This window comes from Nelumbo nucifera, chromosome 7, assembly GCF_055504915.1.
Source record: "Nelumbo nucifera cultivar China Antique chromosome 7, China Antique-T2T, whole genome shotgun sequence".
NCBI classification, from domain to species: Eukaryota; Viridiplantae; Streptophyta; class Magnoliopsida; order Proteales; family Nelumbonaceae; genus Nelumbo; species Nelumbo nucifera.
In genome coordinates, this window is record NC_142655.1 from 23,754,274 (window position 1) to 23,775,734 (window position 21,461).

Sequence of the window (21,461 nt, forward strand, 5' to 3'; positions counted from 1 at the left end):
AAAATAGGGTTTACCCGCTTTAAAGTTGCATATAAAAGTAATGAAACGTTAAACAGGATATGGTATTCTAATTTATAAAGAAAAGGATATAATATTCTATTTGACTTTGTGTTAAGATAAGGAGAGACATGTTTCAAGCTTAAAGGCTTCAAATAGACAAGGGAAAGACTAATTTGGTCATTGTCTTTAACGACTTAAGAGTTATGATCTAATGAAGGTGTTTTTAAAAAACAAAATCATAATATATTTGCCATTTTATTTTCTCTGAAAGTTGATACTATTACTACTTTTTATAGCATTAAATTTTCTCTTACTACTAAATGTTAGCAGTTTTAAATCAATAAATAGGACAAATATCACGAGGATCACGTAGGTTAGTTTGCAGTGAATTGGAATCGGAATCCTCAGAATAGTCTATTCCCGTAGTCTATTTTGTTCAAACATAAATGAGAATGGGAATTGGAATCAGTAAGAATGAAATTTCATCCCAAGGGAGGGGGCAGGGAATGACCATTCCCTCAAATTTGATCAAACAGTTGGAATCCGATTCTGATTCCAGACCCCTTAGTTCTATGTTTATGGTGAGAATGAAAAATTGAAAACAAGTTCAAGAAAAATTGAAAAATATCCTTCTCTATCTTAATGATGGAGAGATTGTTTCCATGGGGTTAGATCCTGAGCCTCCATTTACGAGTCCGCGTTCTATGCACCCATGGATGCATTGGACGCATGAACCCACCAATCATGTTCAACTATGTTGATTGAGTGCGGGATGGGTAACGTTAACAGAAGTTTGGCCGTCAACTAATAGAATCATGTTCAATCGGATACAAAAATACAAAAACCTGATTTTCATTTCGAACTCCCCCTCCCTATCAGCTCCTCATTTCGAATTCTAGCACAACAGCTTATCAGCGCCTTCACTCCACACTGGCGCCCCCGTGAACGATGAAGCCACCGATGGCAAGAGACTGGGAAGAGCCCCCATGAATGGTGAGGCTTCGCTGGCACCTTTTGGTTTTCTCCTTCTTTTATTGGTTTCTGATCTTACCCTAGCGGAATCAAGCGACCGAGAAGCGCTTCTAGTTCTGAAATCGGCGGTTGATCCTTCAAACTCGTTTCCATGGGAAGGATACGACTTTTGCAACTAGCAAGGTATTAGAGAATGCTTGAGGGGAAGGGTTACAGAGATGGTTTTCGAGTACTTAAACTTGACGGGAACCCTGGACGGTGCAAACTTAAACTGGCTCGATCAGTTTCGAGTACTGAGCTTCAAAGGGAACTTGATTTCTGGTGAAATCCCTGACCTCTCCGGCCTCACCAATCTCAAGTCGCTCTTCCTGAACGATAATCAGTTCTCCGACTACTTTCCCAGCTCCATCTCTGACCTACAATGTCTAAAGGTCGTAGTCCTCTCAGGGAACAAAATCTCTGGCAACATTTCATCATCCCTTCTCAAGCTCTGACGATTGTACATTCTTTACTTGCAAGACAATTGGCTAACCGGAGAATTCCCACCTTTGAATCAAACCAGTCTCAGATTCTTCAATGTATCAAACAATAAACTCTCCGGCGAGATTCTGATAACCCTTGCTCTAATTCGGTTCAACTTTTCATCGTTCTTAGGTAACCTAAACCTCTGTGGTGATTAGAGAGACATGCCATGTAGTAATGGAACTCAAACTCAAAACCTCCCTCTGATTAGTCCCACTTTTCCTATTAATATACCTTTGGGCTCTTCGAGTCACCGGAGACACGTCATATATACTTAGACTCAAGCCTCCCTGTTTCTAATGGAGGGCTTGCAGAAGAAGGAAATGCAGTCGAAGGGAGGAACAAAGCAATGATTCAACTGGATTCTTTAACTAACAGCTAAATGTCTGTTAGAGTTAGTAAATTTTAAACACGCTGACCTGGGTGTTTGTGATTGGCAGGTGCACTCGTCAAGTGCACCCATGGGTGCAGAGAATGCGGACTCCTCCACTAATGGAACATTGATAAAATAAAATAAAAATTAAGATGATAAAACTGCATTTAATATTCATAAACGAGGGTAGTCTTAACAATTTGGAAATATATTTTGAAATATTATTTATTTTTATGGGTATCTCTTGATAAAATATCTTTCCCTATCTTAATCTTGCTCTTCTATTAACAAACCCCACATAGTTTGGTGGTCAAAGGGGTTTAAACAAATTATGGGGTTTAAGTTTGCATCTATACCCGGATTGGACAGTTTGGAGTTGACCTCGGGCTTGGGCCTAGATTGAACTTAAACCTAACCCAATCCATCTGACTTGCACCATGGTCAGAAGGGGTTAAGAATAGGGAATGGGCTACCCTATATGTAAAAAGACATAAATACCCTTTAAATATCATCTACTTTTCTTTATTAACCTTCCCAATGCCTAAATTGATGGTGGATTTGGGTTTATTCACCATTACTTTGGTTCAGCGTTGATTATTGAAGAATAAGATATACTTTGAATGATAATTTTGATATTTTCAAAAGTTTAACTTTAAACCGCACATCTCATCACATCATTCTGATAATTAAAGATTGTTAATGATAGGAATAAATTGAGACATTTTGAGAATTCAGATATTAGATCGACACATTTCAAAATTTGGATACCAAAGTGAGACTATACAAGTTACTGATTTTATTTGACAATGAGTCGTTCAGTCAATTCAGCCATAATCATCTCGCATTAGCGCAGGCCGATACTGATGCCTCTCTCTCTCTCTCTCTCTCTGCAGTGAGAATGCTTCAAAGTTGAAACAAATCACACAGAAAACAAGTGGCGAAGTGTAAACAATAAACGTGTCCGCTACTCTTTCGTAGCGAAGATGACTAAGCGTTGGACGCATTCACCAAACAGTCAATACTCTCTCTCTCGCTCGCTCTTTCTTCGATACCCACCTTCTCGTTTGCTTCCTATTTATTCCTTCTCGAATCCGTCGGTCTGCACTCTAGAATCCGCCCTTGAAGTTTCAAAATAGATCTCCAGATTTTTATCCTTCAGGTGTGTAGTAGACGGGATATGTGCTACCAATTTCTGCTTAGGGTTTCATTGACCTCATAAACTTTTTCCCCCCGTTATCAGTCCTGTTGAACCATGGTTGTCTGATGCTTGTACGTGCCTTACTGTTTCTGGTTTATTGCAGAGAGAGAGAGAGAGAGGGAGAGAGAGTCGTTGTTTTGAGTGATTTTTTATTCGTTTTTTTAATTGTTTGAAACGAAAATGCCATGGAATTGAATTGTGGAATAGATATCATGGGGACTGGTCTTTTTTATATTAAATGTTAAGTATGTTGTCAAGGAAGCATTTAACTGATATGTGATCAAAGGGAAGTAGTTGCCATTTAGGATTCAGTAGGGTCGGGGATCTTCTGTCTGGAATTGTTCAGAAAGCGAAGAGGAGAAAAAACTTGTGCTTCGTGACGCAAATATTGTATTTTTTTTCTTTCTGGTTTATTTAGGAAGTGAAGAAATAGTTAATATCAAATGTTTTTTAATCATTAACGGTATAGAAATGTTTTGGTTGATTAGTTAGGCAATACGAGTTCTGTGGTTGAGGTTAGTTTGCAGCCAGACGGCTTCAGCCGGCGTTGAGAAATTAATCTGATACTCTGCTTGAATAGGTTTCGGATTTTGGGTTAGGCAGCTTGGTGTCGTTCGAAATATGGTTTTCGTTTTGTATAGTACATGTTGGGTAGACTAATATTGTTTGATTGTGCTTGATTCTGCTAAAATGGGATCTTCTTCTATTTTGTTGAAGGCTATGCTAACAAAGTTTCTTTTTATTTTATTTTTTTTGTCTTTATTGTTGCAGGATATGTAACAAGTTGAAAAATTGCTTTTCATTTTTCAGATTCACAATGACACTCCTTTCTCTCCCCTATGGCCATTTTTGGAGGCTGTGCGCACAAATTTGGTTATGGTTTTTGCTGTTGCTCTTTCCACATAACATAAAAAGCACATTATCAGCTTCCAATTATTTGATTGGGCTTGGAAGCTATGATATAACAGGACCTGCAGCAGATGTCAATATGATGGGGTATGCTAATATGGAGCAGATTGCGTCAGGATTGCACTTCAGATTGAGAGCTCGGGCGTTTATTGTGGCAGAGCCCCAGGGAAAGAGGGTAGTATTTGTAAATCTTGATGCCTGCATGGCTTCCCAGCTTGTGACAGTTAAAGTGCTTGAGAGGTTGAAGGCAAGGTACTTATCATCTAATTACGTTCTATCCCCAGATTCTAGTTCTACATAGTAAGTATAACCTAATTCCTAACTAAATATCTATAGATTGATAAATTATGAGCAGTTGAAACACAAGAAATGGTTTTCAAGGAAATTGTCTGTTCCCTCCTTTCTGGAGACTTTCTAGGCATGCAACTCGGATTGGGGTTAGGATGGGTTGAGGTTGAGGTCAGTCATAGCCTGACCCCAAGTGTTGAGACCCTAACCCAACCCTAAACCAAACTGAGTAACTGACCTTCAATCAAGTGTAGTCTACTTTAACCAAAACCAATCTATAATTCTTCAATTCTAACGCTACACAATGTATCCCCGGATGTAGACATTGATTTGGTTTCAGCCTGGTCAGGCCAGATTTCTTCATTTTTTTTTTTGTTTTGCTTTTAAATAACAGGTTTCTACTATTCAATTTCATCAATTTATTGAAAGTACCTATAATATATGCATATATACATATATTCATTATGTATTATGTTCATATGAGTACATACACTGTAGTCAGGTTAGGTTGGATTGCCTAAGGCCTCAATCCAACCCAACCTAGCTCCAATTTTTACCTTTCTTTTTGTAATGTTGGTTTGGGTCGATTTCAGGCATGCCTATGTTGCATCCCTAGGCTCATTTCAGCTAATTATGTTTTCCATATGTTGGCTTTTTTTTTTTTGTTTTTTTAACCACCAATTAGTCATACTTGCATGCCATTTCTAGTTTTGGAGGGGCTGAAAATATAAAGGTAACTGAAAATGAGATTAACCCCAAGTGCATTTTAAATGAACTTCACCTTAGGCTCAGTTTGGAAGGAATACAAATACAAATATGTAGAGTGCAAAACTATGTATTTTGTATTATTTTGTATGTATTTGTACTCCTTCCAAACTGAGCCTTAGGAACACAAGTATTTTTATTAAATAGCCAATAGTTTTATAAAGCTGCTAAAATTTTCTGTACTCTGAATATCTGTGGTTGTTGCCGGTGTAAAACAATGATCTGGAAATTGGAGCATACATTGAACCAAGAAGTCACATGGTTCATGGTTTGACTAGTTCTACTGTGACATGACATCAAAATAATGCCATAAATAGACTGGTATCATTAAAGATAAGGAAATTGCAAGAAACCTGGAACTGGGTATATGTTTTGACGTATTCACGGTTCAATTGTGGTTTTGACCAAATTCAATGGTTTTTGGATATACTCTAGGCTTTTTTTACCTCCTTTTTTTGAAATTTGTAAAGGTCTTAGTTTTGGTTGAATGTTTTCAACTGTCTGGTCTGGTCCAGTTTGTTTATCAAAAAATTGTGCAAACAGCATATAAAATCAAATTTCCACTCATGGACTTGAGTTTACCCTCCTGGTTCCTGAATAGGATTTGACCTTTGAATTAATTTTTTCTATAGATTGTCAAATTCTGTTCTTCCTATCTAGCTTATCTGTTGTCCTTTATTATGGAAGGTATGGAGATCTATATAATGAACAGAATGTTGCCATTAGTGGTATTCACACTCATGCTGGACCTGGAGGTTATCTTCAATACATTGTATATATTGTGACATCCCTTGGGTTTGTGCGTCAATCATTTGATGTCATTGTTGATGGCATTGAGAAGAGTATCATACAAGCTCATGAGAATCTCCGCCCAGGATCAATATTTGTTAATAAAGGTATGCCATATGCTAGAATCCTGTTTCTTTATTTTCCAAATTATAGCTTGATGAAAAGTCTGCTTCTTTTTCTTTCTTGGAATTATATCAAATTACTGTCTCTAAGGAAATATGATATCTGAATGTCTATTAGCTGGTTGTCATATGATAGAGAGCCCCTTAGAAGAGGCACGACCTAGAAGAAGATAATGAAAAAAGTATATCCATATTCTATTTGTTTTTTTGACCCCCTTTTCCAATGAGTATGTTAAATCTGGAGAATGAACTTGGTGGAAATGTAGAATTAACCCCTGTGGGTTAGGCATTTCCTTCTTTGTTGATTTCACCCTTTCAAGGTTTCTAAGTTTCTATTCCAAATTTCTATGTATAGGAACATCTAAAAATATTTTTGCTTTTCAGTCTGGTAGTTTCAATGATTTTCATGGATAGCGTTCTTTGTATGCTGCTTATGATCTATCATACCTAGATACAACAAGGACATGACTGGACAAAATGTGGGATGTGGAGCTTACACTAAGGCCTCGTTTGTTTGTCAGGAAGTTGTTTACTCAGGTAAATGTAGAGGTGTAATGTGGGCTGTGCTAGGCTGGCATGACCCACTTTTGTTGCTGCCTGCACTATAGCAGTCTGTGCAATACCAGCATGTGGGTTTGAGCGGGCTGTGTTTGCTTGGCCTATAACCCCCTCAAAAGGGAAGCCTAGTAAGGCCTGTAGCACATGCCTTGGGCTGGTGCCAGATTAGGGGTGACATGATTTTTTTAGAAAAATTGAAAAAAATATTAAAATTTATCCGATATAAATTTTGGTGTACACAATTTTTTATATATGAAAAAGTAAAATAAAATTGAAATTAAAAATTTATATACCTAATTACATATGTGTATGTATATATGCATATATTAAATAGATATAAATAATATATTAATATATGTGGACTGGGGCCATGGGCCATGTTGGCATAACATACGGGCCATTTGGCAAGTCTTTTTGGGAAGATCTTCTGGTAGCTTTGACAGTCAAAAGACACAGTGAGCAGCCCCACCCACTTGACAGCTCTAGGTAAATGTATTTACTTGGGCAAGTGTTGTCTAGGTAAATACATTCACCCATGTTCTTTTTCGGGGAAATGTTAGCTAGGTGAGGCAATTTCCAAAAGGAACTTCTGTTGGTTGGCAAGGGCATTTCAGTCCCATATAGTTTTGGCCAATTTTCCTCCTCCATGGGTAAGTGATTTACCCACCTGGGGGAAGGGTAAAACATATCTGGGAAAGTGTCCCAAAAATTTATTGGGGATAAAGTTCACTTTCTGTGGGCCCTACACTTCCTAACAAAAGAACATGGGAAGTTGGTCAGCTTCCTCCCCCAACTTATTGACAAATGAATGGGCCCTAAAATTTGAAGTATTTGACATCTTGCATAGTTTGATATTTCTAAAACCCTGAAATTTCCTTGTATTTCTTTCTTTAGGTTTTTCTCTTTACCCAACATTAAAAATCTAGAACATTGAACTCATGCCTAAAGATTGGTCAACTGATCTTGAAAATCCAAATTATGTGTGATGGTTTCAAGTATGGGCCATTTGGTATTTTGTCATTCACTGTTAACACCATTTGGGGATTCTGACATTATGTATAAGCACAAGGTAGTAATTACGGGCCTGCTCATTTGCTCTGAAGTCTGATATCTGAAAGTGCAATAATTACATTAAGAGGTATATTGGTATTGGTGATATTTTCTTTCCTCTGAACTCTGAATGCAGAGAACGTTGTTCTGAATTCTGAAAATTATCAAATATCTATTTTGACTCCATATATGAGAATTTTTGTTTGTCTTTTTTGGGGGTATCATTGAAAAACAAAAAGTTGTATAATTGCACTTTAAGAGATAAGAGATAAGAGGAAACGAACAACCATTTTTTCTTAAAGTTAAAATATTCCTCTTAAGAGATAAGAGTTAAGACTTAAGAGGAAACAAACGGGCCCTAAGTGTTAAGAAAAGGAATAGCAAGTGTTGCAACCTCCAAATCAGTGTTTTAAAAGGCATGGGAGGCGTATGCCTGGAGGAGTGGCGAGGCGCTCCCAAAATGCCTTGAGGCGTATGCTAGAGGTATTGACACCTCTGAGGCGTACTCCTCTGGTGCAAGAGGCGTACCTCTTGTGCTTTTTTCATGAGGCGTGCTAGAGGCGTATGCTTCATGCGCCTCATGCACATCTTATATAAAAAGATAGAAAAAAAATAAAAAAGAAAAAAAGGAAAGGAAAAGAAATGGAAGGGAAGGGAAAGAAAAAAAGGGGAAGAAAAAAAAAGAGGAAAAGAAAGCAAAGAAAAGGAAAGGGAAGGGAAGGAAAGATAAGGGGAAAGAAAGTGGTGTTAGGGATCTTGTTGAAGTGGAAGCTCGTTCGCCTCCGTTTTGACAAGACCCCCCCCCCCGTTCAACTAATGTTATGCATCTTTATTCTTCTTAATATAAAAGATTTTTATTAAAAATAAAGAAAAAATGAGATCCCCCTTCCTCTTCATCCTCAACCTAATCCCCCTCCTCTTAAGGAGGCTTACGCCTCTTGCGTTCTGAACTACGCGTCACGCCTCTAGGTAGTGGAACGCCTCGTCACGCTTCCGCATTTTAAAACATTGCCCCAAATATAGGGGAGTCCTTGTAATTTACCCAAAATTAAAACTTTGAACAGCTAATATTGGTTGTGAAAACCACTTATGCAAGGTGGGGCACATGGCTGATATGGACTATGGGGTTGAGCATGTATCCAATGCTATGGGACCCCTATTGATAGACAGTGCAGATCACATACAAAGTTTATATTGAAAAGGCATATAATGCACTTTCTTTTTTCCCACTAATTTGCTTATTAATAATAAGAATGTAGAACAGTGCAAGTGTAAGATTTAGCTTGTTTTGATTATTTTAGTGACTTATACAGTTCTGTTATACATATAAAAGAAATTCATGCTCTGCTTGTTCTTTCCTTAGATGTATTATGTTTTATGTGTTTGCCTGTTTGGATGATGTTGTGGTATTGATTGAAATTAACAAAACAGATCTCAAGTGATGGCCCTTCCAAATAGTAGATGGTGGCAATTCATGTGTTAATGAGCACATATCTTCTCAAAACATTTCTGTTATGTTCTTCTATTCTTTAATGATTCATATTGTTCTGATCATGATTTTTGGTTTTCAATTACAGGAGAGCTGTTAGATGCTGGTGCCAATCGTAGTCCTAGTGCATATCTCAATAATCCTGCAGGCGAACGAAGTAAATATAAATATGATGTTGATAAGGAGATGACACTTCTAAAGTTTGTAGATGATGTATGGGGTCCTGTAGGTAGCTTTAACTGGTTTGCAACCCATGGAACTTCTATGAGTCGTACAAATGCATTAATAAGCGGTGACAACAAAGGAGCTGCTGCACGATTCATGGAGGACTGGTATGAACAGAATGTCTTTCCAAAAGGTGTTGAATCCTCTGAAGAGGATGGCATTGCTGGTGTTGAGCTGAATGGTATCCCCCGAAGAGTCTCAAGCATAATTCCCAATCTTCACAAAAACCGTAAGTTGGCAACTCCTTCCTTCAACCTCATTATATGGCATTACTTTAAGGAAAATAACTGGTATGCATTTCTAGTTAATTAATTCCACCATTTATTTTGTGGACTATGCCTTTTTTTAGTATGATAAAAAGATTAAACTTGTTGATGGAGGATTGACTGCTCCAATAATGAATTTAGAAGGGTAACAATAGGGTGGGAAGGATTTTGGGATGACAGTGGGACTGAAAAAGAAGGGTTAAGAGGGTTAGAAAGTTTTGGGTCAAACTGCTTAAAAACGGTAGATTCTCTATAGGGCTGGGGAAAATATAAAATTCAAAAGCGAGTATAGGAGTGGAATGTTTTACTGAAATTTTGCAGGTAAATTTGGAATGGATGGTTGTAGAGGATGACCAAGTTTGGTAGGATTTATAGTATGGTTTGCATAAAAGGATGAAAGTTCTACTTTATGAAGAATACCTGAATATTTTAGAATTTAGGGTTTTAGGTGGATTTTTGGGATGGGATTTGGTAGGATAAATGGGTATGAAGGTCTATGGTGTAAAAGTGATTTATTTTGGGATGACAAATTCCCATTGTGGGAGAGTCTACCAATATTTTGTAAACAAGGGATTTAGATTGTGTTTTAGGATGAAATTTAGTGGGATGAATACAAAAGGAGAAAATTGGTTGAAATGGGAAAGTTTCATGTTTAATGTGAAATAAAGAAAAACTTACTAGGATCAGCTTCAGTCTTTAGGGGATGTTAAATTAATGCCTTAAATGAAGAACTTTTAGGCTGTTGATGGATGTTTGGTTACTTGCAAAATTAGAGAAAGGCAAATAAAAAAAACTCAAGATCATTCAATGGTGAGCACAGAATCATTTAGGGCATGGGAATCACTTGCTACTCTTAGCATAAGCTCTAAGAACTCAAGTAAGCTCAATTCGTTTTGTTTCTGTGTTTTTGCACTTCTCACAGACATATAGGATCAGTTTGGAAAGAGTACAAATACAAATATGTGTAGTGCAAAACCTTGTATTTTGTATTCTAAACCTGTATTTGCACTGTACATATTTGTATTTGTACTTTTTTCCAAACTGAGCCATATAGACACTAGTGGTGGGCAAATCTTATTAGAACTAGGAAAGACTGACATTACAAAATTGCCAGTCATAAGAAAACTCAACAACTCCTGAACTACTTAACTAATGACTATGAAACCTCAAAGACAAACCAATTATAGCTAGACTAATCAAACTCTAGGCAGACCCCACATATAACATTTGGAAATACTAAAATATTGCTACTGTATAAAATACAACATATACATAAAAATCCAGAAATTTCCAATTTTGATTGTCTGATTCATGTGTTCTTGTATTCCTTGATACTGTACTGCATGTGGTCACCATATTTAGTAACACACACACACAACTATGGTCTTATAGTTCTGGAGTAAAGCAGAAAAAAGAGTTATTTATACATCTCAAATATTTCATATGCATCTTCATAGTGTTGTATCTTCCTTCAAAGTTAACAGTCTATAATGATTTATATGTAGGAAGGTATGCTGTTGCTATGCATTTTTGTTTTTGAGAAGGTAAAGTAAATTTATTAAAAAGAGAAATATGATACAACAGAAGTCAGCCCAAGAAAGGCTGAAACAATCGCCATTACAGACACAAGAGCGACTGTTTTCTCAGAACATGAAATACATTCACTTGATTAAAAGCTGGATTGACAGAAATCCAGGAAGCAAGCTTGCCAACTGCACATTGCACAATCTCTTCAGGGCTCTTCTTTTTGTTACAGGACACTCTGTTGTTCCTCTCGGACCAAATAGTCCAAAGAACAACTGCAGTGATCGTCTTCCACACCACTTTTCCTTTTTCCTTCAAACCTCTGATTTTCCAACAGCTGAAAAAATCTTTGACAGTTCTCGGCATGACCCAATTAAGTCCCACGGCCTTGAAAGAAATGAGCCCGTACCTCAGCAGTTACAGGGCAATGCAGACAGAGATGATCAGTAGATTCTGGATGTTCTTCACATAGCCCACAACAGATATCAGAGATCTGAACCCCTCTCCTCACTAGGTTCACTTTGGACAGGCATTTGTTAATGGCCATAGTCCAAACTAGAAAATTAACTTTAGGACTGACAGAGGTCCAAATCTGTTTATTTGGAAAGTTCTCAGCACCTGAACTGCTATTGCTGTGCATATCACTAACATCAAGGAGACAAACTAAGCCTTTTTTTGGCTGTTAGAAAGAATGGCCTTTACAAATTTTGAAGTTTATAAGATTCATTTCCATGCAGATGATGAATTAAAAGCACTTGCTGCCTCATTCCAGTCTTCCCATGGAAGACCAGCCACAAGGTTTCTGAGTGTTGCAAGTCGTGTCAGGGGTTCTCTCAGGAAAGCTGACAGGCCTATGTTCGTCTCTGCATTTTGTCAGTCAAACTGTGGAGATGTTAGTCCAAATGTGCTTGGTGCTTTCTGCATAGACACTGGACTACCTTGTGATTTCAATCACAGTACCTGCGGTGGGAAGAATGAATTGTGCTATGGCCGGGGCCCGGGGTACTCGTTACTCTTTTGCATATTTTCCTGAAGATAAATATTTATCATCTTATAACTGGTGTTATATTTAAACTTACTTCTCCTGTTTATGGTAGTTATCCAGATGAATTTGAAAGCACACGTATCATTGGAGATAGGCAATTCAGAAAAGCTGTGGATCTCTTCAACAAGGCATCTGAGCAGTTGACTGGGAAGGTTGACTACCGACACACCTATTTAGACTTCTCCAAGCTTGAGGTATCAATTCCTAAACAGGGGGGAGGTCAAGAAGTGGTGAAAACATGCCCTGCTGCCATGGGATTTGCCTTTGCTGCAGGAACCACTGATGGACCTGGAGCTTTTGATTTCAAGCAAGGTGATGATCAGGTAACCAGGGGTACTAGAGTGATGCCAACACTTTCTCCTAAATTATGTTCTTGAATAGCAAGCTGCCTGTATCAGGGGTCATTCTGTTGTTTTGATGCTATTTCAGGGTAATCCATTTTGGAGGTTGGTGCGTAACTTACTGAAAACACCAGATAAGGTGCAAGTTGATTGTCAACATCCAAAGCCTGTTTTGCTTGATACTGGTGAAATGAAGGAACCATATGACTGGGCGGTGAGTGACAAGCTACATTTCTTTTCCCTTGTAAAAATAGGAATTTGCATTGAAAATCATTTTTCTTTATTTGGGGGGGGGGGGGTTCCCACAACAATAGGTTTGAAAACAATTGAACTATACTATCATTGATCAGTGTTAGATCTAGACCTTTGATGGCCTTTTTAGCAATCTGCATTAGCATGTTCATAAAACATGCAGGAAAAATATGGGGACTGATTTGCATAATTCTCAATTTTGAGAAAATTGGCACAGTCCTAGTGAAAAGACAAAGTGACAACTGCTTGTAAGCATAAAAGTCAATGCATGGAGGCCTTTTTATGTATAAAGTATATACCTTTTAATTAATGCCATGTGGCCCCTTTGCAAAAGAAGGGATGTGCCTAAGTGACTTCCAAAAAGTATTTAGAAGTGCATTGGGGAATTATTTTATGTTCCCTATATCACAGTAATGCATACATGGCCAGATAACTGAAAATATACACTGCTTATTGTCATAAGGAAATTATATTCCATCATCAGATGGTTATGTATGCATTATGTCATTATGGCCAGGATATAATGTGAAATGTAACATTATTACCATGAAAGGTATGATCCTATAAAATGCAATACACAATAGGACCTTTGACTTGATTTGGACTTTGTTTCCATCCTATTTTCCATCTCATTTGAGCAAAAATTGTTTCTGAATGAAAAGGAAAAGAAAATGAAAAAAATAAATTACCAAGCTTACAACTTCTGCTTATTAAACTCCATATCCATAAGTTTATCTCCCTTTGAAGGCCAACAATTGGGTTGCCCTGTAAATGATCTTTGATGTTTCACCTTTTCACACGAGGGATTTGGCACATGCAATTCAATTTCCTCAATTATCTGAAGTATCCTAAAATAAAGGGTTTCAGTATCTACTTGGTTCCCTTAGTTGCATAATTTTAGTGGATTGTCTATGTTATTTTGGAAAAAAACATCTTAAAAAAAGGTAAGTTAGGAAATTTAACAGGAAAATGAGAACTGCAGCTAAATGAAAACTTTGCATTGTAAGCATACTGAAGTTGTAATTTCTATATAAGTTCAATTTTGTCTTGGTCACCATTTTACTGTAACCTAAGAAAACCCTGAGCATGCTAAACACCTCAAACTTCTGTTTTGTTTGGATTTATTAATGGAATCAAAAGACGTCCAAATTACAATAAAAAAATAGAAGTGCACAGCTCTACTTTGTGTACATATTTTTATAAACGTGCCTAGGATATTTCAACTACTTAGGGGGTAACTTTGCTGATGTGGCAGTTGGATTTGTTTTAAAAAACAAAACCAACCATGTTGTGGAACACCCCCTTAATTACTGAAATAGCTAGTCATTGGTTAATTGTGGATTAATTTGTGCTTGGAATCAATTTAGCATATAAAATGTGACAAGTCTTAAAAGATACATTTGTAATTGGTATTTTTGGTATGCCAACGTTGCATAACTCTGTTATAATTTTTTTCATTTTATTTGGTAACTTTATGAAATTCAAAAAATCTTATTAATTCAGTACACATTCTGAGGTTCATCATTATTTTTTAATGATTTTACAAGATTATCAATAAAATTCCTTAGTGATCAGATCTTGGACCGGAATGGAACCAAGTTGTTGGAGCACCAAATTTGAAAACTTCTATGCTCTGGAGCAAATTTTGATGATTGGTTCATTTATTGAAGAAGTATAAATAATCCAGTGGTCTTTTACCTGGTTGGAGGCCAAAGCAATCCCACATGTCCATCTCATGACCTTCAGTCTGATAAAAACTCTTATGACCCTCAGCTCCAGTCTTTGCTCCATGTCATAAATTAAGTAATTGTGGCAATTTTTAAATTAAAAAACTGAAATTCTGAATGATCAATATATCTCAGGGCAATTTTGAATACAAGTGAGAACTTATAAAAAATGTAAATAGAAGGTGAGATATAGGGATCATAGTTGATTGGAAGATTGGGGAAAATGGTCAATCAAGATGGAGTAAGTGATGGAGGGACCTTTGTGTGTTCTATTATATCCATCTGGATCAAGGTTTACAATTTTGATTGGAGGAAAATTTCAATGATTCAAAAGTGGGAAATTTGATGGAGGTTTCAGAGCGGCATTTGAAGTTCCAACTGGATGGAAGCATTACGAAAGTGAAGTTTTGCAAATATACTTATATACATGGTTAATATCAAAAAATTAAAAAGAAAAGAAAAATAAATAAGGAGTATAACAAGATTAAGGATGAAAAGTACCCACCATGGCCATGCAGGATAGATTTTTTTTTTGAGAAGAAGTAAAATATTGATTCATTAAAAAAGAAACAGGAAACCCATGTACAACCAGAGGCTATACAATGGGGAATACAAAATAAACATTAGACCACTATTCCATTTGTCATTGCAAAAGGTTTTCAAAAAGAAAGAGAGAACTAAGGGAAACACTGTTTCTTAATAGATGTGCAGATGACCAGGATAGCAGTTTCCCAACTATTTTTTTTGTCACAGTTCCTCTTCTTGACAGCCTTTACTTCGAAAGAGCCTTGAGTTTCTTTCCTGCCAGATTGACCAGAAGACTGCTCCTGGGACCATTTGCCATAGCATTTTCCCTCTCTTACTCAGACCATGTGTCCACCAACCTCTTACAAAAGCTTCCACTGATGCAGCAGGCAGCATCTTTTAATGGCAAAAATTCTAAATATTTTCACCTATATGTTGTATGTAAAACTGCAATGCAACAACAGGTGGTCAGCTGACTCTTCTATTCCGTTACATAACACACAAACAGGAGAGTCAATCACCATTCCCCTCCTAATCAGGTTGTCTTTTGTAGGAATCTTGTTAAGATAAGCAGACCAAACAAAGAAAGCTACCTTTGAAGGGATAAACTTACTCCAGAATCCAGATTACATGCCAAGGGACATCCTGCTCATCCTTTTGAGTCAGTTTATAATAAAACAATTGTACTGTAAACTGACCCTTTCGATCTGCTGTCCACATCCTTCTGTCCTCTGAATTAAAATCTATTTGCATGCTTGTACAGTTTCTGAAGTAGTTGCCCAAGAGGTTCAATTTCACAATCATTTAGAGCTCTTCTAAACTGTGGTAGATTGACTTGCAAAAACATGCAAATTTTATTTTGGTCAAGCTATTTCTCATTTCTATCAACATTTGGTAGGCTTACAATACAAATTCTCAGTTTTTAACTCTCTTTTTTGTGATATCTTCCCAAATATCAATTTATGGATTATCTTTGTAAATTAATGTCAGTATTTATCACCTCATTATATATTAGGACACCCTAAAATTTTGAAGGAAATATAGGTATATAGTACTAATTTTGTGTAAATCCTGATATATGGTACTTTTGATGTTTGAATAAACTTATGGATTATGCATTTGAAGGATCATATAAAGCATTTCCATTGTTTTCCTTTGAGAACATAATTGGTTGCAATGCAACTGTTTACCCTTTTTCTTTCCAACCCCATTTGTGGTTTTGCTTACTATCGAGTATCTGGTCTTACTTCTACAGCCTTCAATACTTCCAATTCAGATTTTGAGGATAGGGCAACTAGTTATTCTCAGTGTACCTGGAGGTAGTACCCACCCTTGGCACCGGTTATCTGGGATTTCTATCTTTGAGCATGTAGAACATCTAATTGCTTTGTTTCTTCACAGAATTCACAACAATGTCTGGAAGGCGCCTTCGAGATGCTGTGAAGGAAGTACTCATCAGTGGAGGTATTAGAGGAAATATTCATGTTGTCATTGCAGGGCTTACAAACACTTATTCCCAGTATGTGACTACCTTTGAGGAATACCAGGTGCAAAGATATGAGGTCAGTATGCCCAATCAAAATAACTGAAAACCATTGATTCCATTTTGTGTAATGCAACATATGGTGACTAGTGTAGTTTCCATATATTTTCTGCTTCATCCACCTTTTGGTTTTTTGTTAAAAGTTCTGCTTCATCCATCTGAGCCTTAACTGATAAGATAAAGTTTGCCCCTTGGGTAGGGATTATCTCAGAAATTGGTCCACATTATGCAAAAATCTATTCCCCTTAGGGAGTAACCTAAATTTTAATATTCTCTCTGAACTTGAGCTTTTGTTGGGTGGCGGGAACCCACATTGGTGCAATATAAAAAGACCATCACCCAATGTTGGTCACAGTTATCTGGAATCATAGGAGGGGTGGACTGGAAATGGACCTAATGTTTGGCAATATCTGAAACAAATATTGAAATTTCCTTGCTTTTGCACCTTTCCTGGCATCCATTTTGTATCAAATTGTTACTCAATCCCATTCCATCAAGCTTTACCTCTAACCAAACAATCAAACAAACTTGATTTACATAGGCAGCTAAGTACTTTTATTCTTATCTGTCCACTACGGGTACCTTCATACCTGTGTGATAAATGTTAAAATATTTTACTGGAAACTAAATTGATTGTTCTCTTCGACCCTTCATTGACAAATCATTCACTTAAATTTCTTACAGATTAAAATAATTTGTTTTCAAGTATCCAGTGCAGTCCTCTCAAGACCCTATATATCTGGAATCAACATGGGGTGATGGCCTTTATTAAATCTGTCTTCATATTATCTCATTCTTTGGTATCCTTAGTCTTATTCGAAACTGAAACTGATAGATCTCAAAATGCAATTCCCATAATTTATTTAACCAAGTTATCTTGCACGACAGTTTTTCATGGATGGAGCATGTCTCATAAAAAAAATGATCCTAACATGTATGATGACGAAAGCATCAATCTTTTGAAGTGTACCACATCAACCGGTTTAAATTCCATTCAATTTCTTTCATGGAACTTTTTGGTCCTAGATTTTTCATAACATCAAGGCACCCCACACAAGGGCAATTGCTTGGTGAAATGATGACATCTCAGACTTACAAACATGAGGATGCAAGTTTTAGTTTAAGAACATTGTGTGACAAATGCTAAAGGTTTGATCTGTATTCATTCCACCTCCCAAGATCCCTGATAACCAAGTGTGGGATCAAGATTTAGTAATGATCCATTATTTAAAGTGGATCCTTTCCTGCACCTATACGGCCCTACATCATCTAGGCATAATTTTCTAATTAGAATGTTAATGCTGAAATTCAACTTTCTGTAAGTGTTGCATGGACATGTACACAAGCTGGAATTTGACGTATATCCAATAGTCTATGGAAAACTATGGACTTGGGGATACGTCCATCCAAAAGTATGTACTGCTAAAATAATTAATGTTTTTGAATTCTAACATTATATACCTACAAAAAATGTTGCCTTGATAGCTGATGTTTGATACAAAACAGAAGGATTCATCTTGTAGATTAGCTGTTCATTAATGTCAAACAAGCTAGAGATAAGAAGGAAATGTCATGTAGAAGTGCTCTCAAGAATTTGTGTAGTGTCAGACTTGGACATATGTCCAACATGACACACTGGCCCTTTAGGAGAGTCCATGCAACAGTGTTTGCTATAATCTTTATATGTATCTCTGCTCAACTTGTTATGATTTTCCCCAGGATTTCACATCTAACAATCCTGATGGGACAGCCTATTATAGTCCTCTGCTTATGGGTGTGAAATATTACTTCATCCAGAATCGAGTCTCATTTATAAATCATAAATGGACTGTTTCATGAGTTATTGTGTTTGGACTAAAGACACTTCTTTAATCTTTATACATGTATGGAAATTCGTGGCATGCGGGAAGAAATATCAGTCAAACTAAAACAGGGGTTCCAGAAAAATTTATAATCAATCAACCGGTATCATATCATGCCTTTCCGGCAGCATAGATTTTCCTCTAAAACAGAAACTAGTTTTCAGTTATTTATAATGAAATTCCCTGAGATTCTCCAATTTTCTTTCATTGGTATTATAATTCAGGGTGCCTCTACACTGTATGGACCACACACACTAAGTGCCTACATTCAAGAGTTCAAAAAGCTTGCAGAGGCTCTTGTTGGCGGCCAAGATGTTAAACCAGGTCCACAGCCCCCAGATCTTTTGGACAAGCAAATTAGCCTACTAACGCCAGTGGTCATGGACGCAACACCTCCTGGAGTTAATTTTGGGGATGTAAGAGCTGATGTCTCTATCAACTCTACGTTCAGGAAGGGAGACATGGTGACAGTAACTTTCTGGTCTGCTTGCCCAAGGAACGACCTCATGACTGAAGGCACATTTGCACTGGTGGAGATTCTGAAGGACAAGGATACATGGGTACCGGTTTATGATGACGATGATTTCTGCTTACGCTTCAAGTGGTCGAGGCCAGCAAAACTCAGCACACGCAGCCTAGCTACCATAGAATGGAGAATCCCAGAGATGGCCATTTCAGGTGTGTACAGGATAAGTCATTTTGGTGCCTCAAAGAGCCTTTTTGGGTCGATCAACCATTTCACAGGTTCGTCCCGTGCATTTGTGGTGTTATAGGGAGGCTTCTTTGTTTATGTATTGGTTACTAAGTTACAATATTTATAATTTGCCTTACTGTAACATGTTAGCTGTTCATGGTTTCCACGTTAATGAAGTCACCCAGCTTACAAAAGCTCTAAACCTTTTTTTGTTTTTATTAAGAGGAATGATAGCAATACTACAAATTTTTCTCCTTGTAGTATCTAACGGTGAGCATGGGTCAATTCAGTTCTGCTCAAGGCATAACCCGGAACCTACCCTGTAGGAATCCGTCCCAAGATTTTAGAATCAAAACCTACCCTGTGAAGTTTCAAAGCCGATTTTAGCCTTGGTGGTTATGGGGTTGGTTCCAAGCTCTACTCGTGAAACCTTTTATTTTTTTATCGTTACTCCTTTCTCTCTCTAAAATAATGAAACGTATTCCTTAAAAACTTGATTTTCAATAATTATTTTGTAAATATTATCTTTTACATTATTTATATCATTCAAATATTAAAACAAAAAATTGACTAGATAATTTAAGTGACTCTATAGTCAAGTGAGACTATGGTCTTTTCAACCATGAGTTCTTGTTTCAAATCTTCACATCCTTAGAAGTACTTTGGAATTTGTTTCAAGGCAAATTTGGTTCCAAGGTGGTTCTACCAAGTGGGTTGGTTCAGATAGGGTAAACCCCTAGACCTTAGAATTACTTTGGGTGGGGGCTGGTTCCAAGAATTTGGAACCAGACCCTACCTTGTAACAGATTGGGTAGGTCGGTTCAAGGCTGGTTCCATTTGGTTTCAGGAAGAATTTACCTATTTACTCACCCCTAATATGTATAGGATTTTGGGTATTGCCGATATGCTAAAAAGTATGCACTAAGCAGTCTGAGCATATCACTTGCAAACAAAGCTCAAAGTATCGAAAATGCCAAGTGCATTGGAAATGCAACTTTAAGAGACATATTAGGATACGCCTGGGATACACATGGATATGGGTGAAAAATTAAGATATGCATAAAAATGCATGGAAATGCATTAAATACCCTAATAAATCATAAATATGCATCAATAACATTAAATATAAGGTCTAAATGAGCTATACATACAAAAATCATGTCCTTTAATGATTTTTATGAAAAATGCCATAATCAACATATGGAAACATAATGGTATTCTCTAATAAGGTTATAACTACAAAATATAAGGTTAATAATTATTTAATGAAACATTTTCTATAATTGTTTAAACAAGTATTTATTTCTTATTCAAACAATTATTTTATTTTTTATTACAAAATTTATAACAAAAATTAAAAGATAAAATATAACATAAAAATAATTTTATCGATGTGGCAGATCATCTATAGATTTACAAAATGGTAAATATTATGGTTAGATCACACCAAAAATTAGAAAAAAATAAACAAAATAAATATTTTACAATAAATTTTAATAGATATATGAATTAAAAATTAGAAAAAAAATATTTTAAAATTATAAAAGTTTAAAAAATAAATATTTTTAGTTTTACAAAAAATAAATATTTTTTTCATATTAAAATTGAAAAAATAAATATTTTTATTCAAAAAATTATAAAAAAATAAAAAAAATAAATATTTTAGAAATTTTAATAGATCTATGGATAATGGTAGATCACTCATAGATCTATGACACAATTAATCTTCATGGTCAAATTACACCAAAAATATGAAATAGCATTTTTTTATTTTTTCTAAACTCTTAAAAAATTAAATACATCTATTTACAACAGAAAAATATAGGATTTTCAACATAAGGGTAATATATGTATATAAAAGCATTTCCAGGCATTAAAAAACACAAAATAGTGTAACATACTATCGAATAAATTGAAAAAAGTATTTATTTTTCCAATTTTTGTAAAAAGTTGAAAAAAACTCAAAAATCTTGAGTTTTGGAGGTTGTTTTTGGGTTTTCTTTAAAGATTTTACGATCCAAAAATGTTTTGGGATGATTTGGTGAGTTTGGGAGAGAAAGACGGCTTTTGGAGAGAGTTAAAAGCCTTTTTTTCTAAAAAAAATTAATTTGTTATTTGCATACAGAAAATTGTATTGTATTGACCGATACACCCTGATACAGTTAAGATATGATTCCGATACACCCCAATATAGGTCCGATACACCCAATATGGTTACGATACGGGGTCAGCACGACAAAAAAAACACGATACAAATGATTTTGTAGTGTTTTCTGTACTGACCCCTTAAAGATACAATACATATTGGCTAATACGGGCCAATACGTTGCAAAATTTTAAACCTTGCTTGGCTGATACATATCAGTCTATGGCTGCTATTAATATCACATGGGCCATAATCTGGATTTAAAAGAGGCGGAAT

At 36.2% G+C, this 21,461-nt stretch overlaps 1 protein-coding gene across 5 annotated transcripts; it reads left to right on the plus strand.

Annotated features, from left to right (window-relative positions):
- Positions 1-2,803: 2,803 nt before the first annotated feature.
- LOC104593520 (neutral ceramidase 2-like) lies at positions 2,804-19,241 on the plus strand. Of its 5 annotated transcripts, none has more exons than XM_010253402.3 (10): positions 2,804-3,026; positions 3,837-4,226; positions 5,715-5,923; positions 9,124-9,489; positions 11,788-12,052; positions 12,148-12,418; positions 12,525-12,650; positions 16,196-16,259; positions 16,342-16,502; positions 18,570-19,241. In XM_010253402.3, the coding sequence occupies exons 2-10, from the start codon at positions 3,883-3,885 to the stop codon at positions 19,116-19,118; spliced, it is 2,355 nt and encodes a 784-aa protein (XP_010251704.1). In that variant the 5' UTR covers positions 2,804-3,026; positions 3,837-3,882; the 3' UTR covers positions 19,119-19,241. The 5 variants fall into 5 exon arrangements, with proteins under 5 accessions (XP_010251704.1, XP_010251703.1, XP_010251705.1 ...); XM_010253401.3 differs by having other exon boundaries at positions 2,812-3,026; positions 3,876-4,226; XM_010253403.3 differs by having other exon boundaries at positions 2,904-3,136.
- The last annotated feature ends 2,220 nt before the right edge of the window (positions 19,242-21,461 follow it).

What these genes read in the sequence shown, in the direction of transcription:
- LOC104593520 (XM_010253402.3), top strand. Translation starts at nt 3,883, where the DNA reads ATGACACTCCTTTCTCTCCCCTATGGCCATTTTTGGAGGCTGTGCGCA. An exon ending in ATCAATATTTGTTAATAAAG is followed by an intron (nt 5,924 to 9,123) that starts GTATGCCATATG and finishes TTTCAATTACAG; the next exon opens with GAGAGCTGTTAGATGCTGGT. An exon ending in AGGAACCATATGACTGGGCG is followed by an intron (nt 12,651 to 16,195) that starts GTGAGTGACAAG and finishes TTACTTCTACAG; the next exon opens with CCTTCAATACTTCCAATTCA.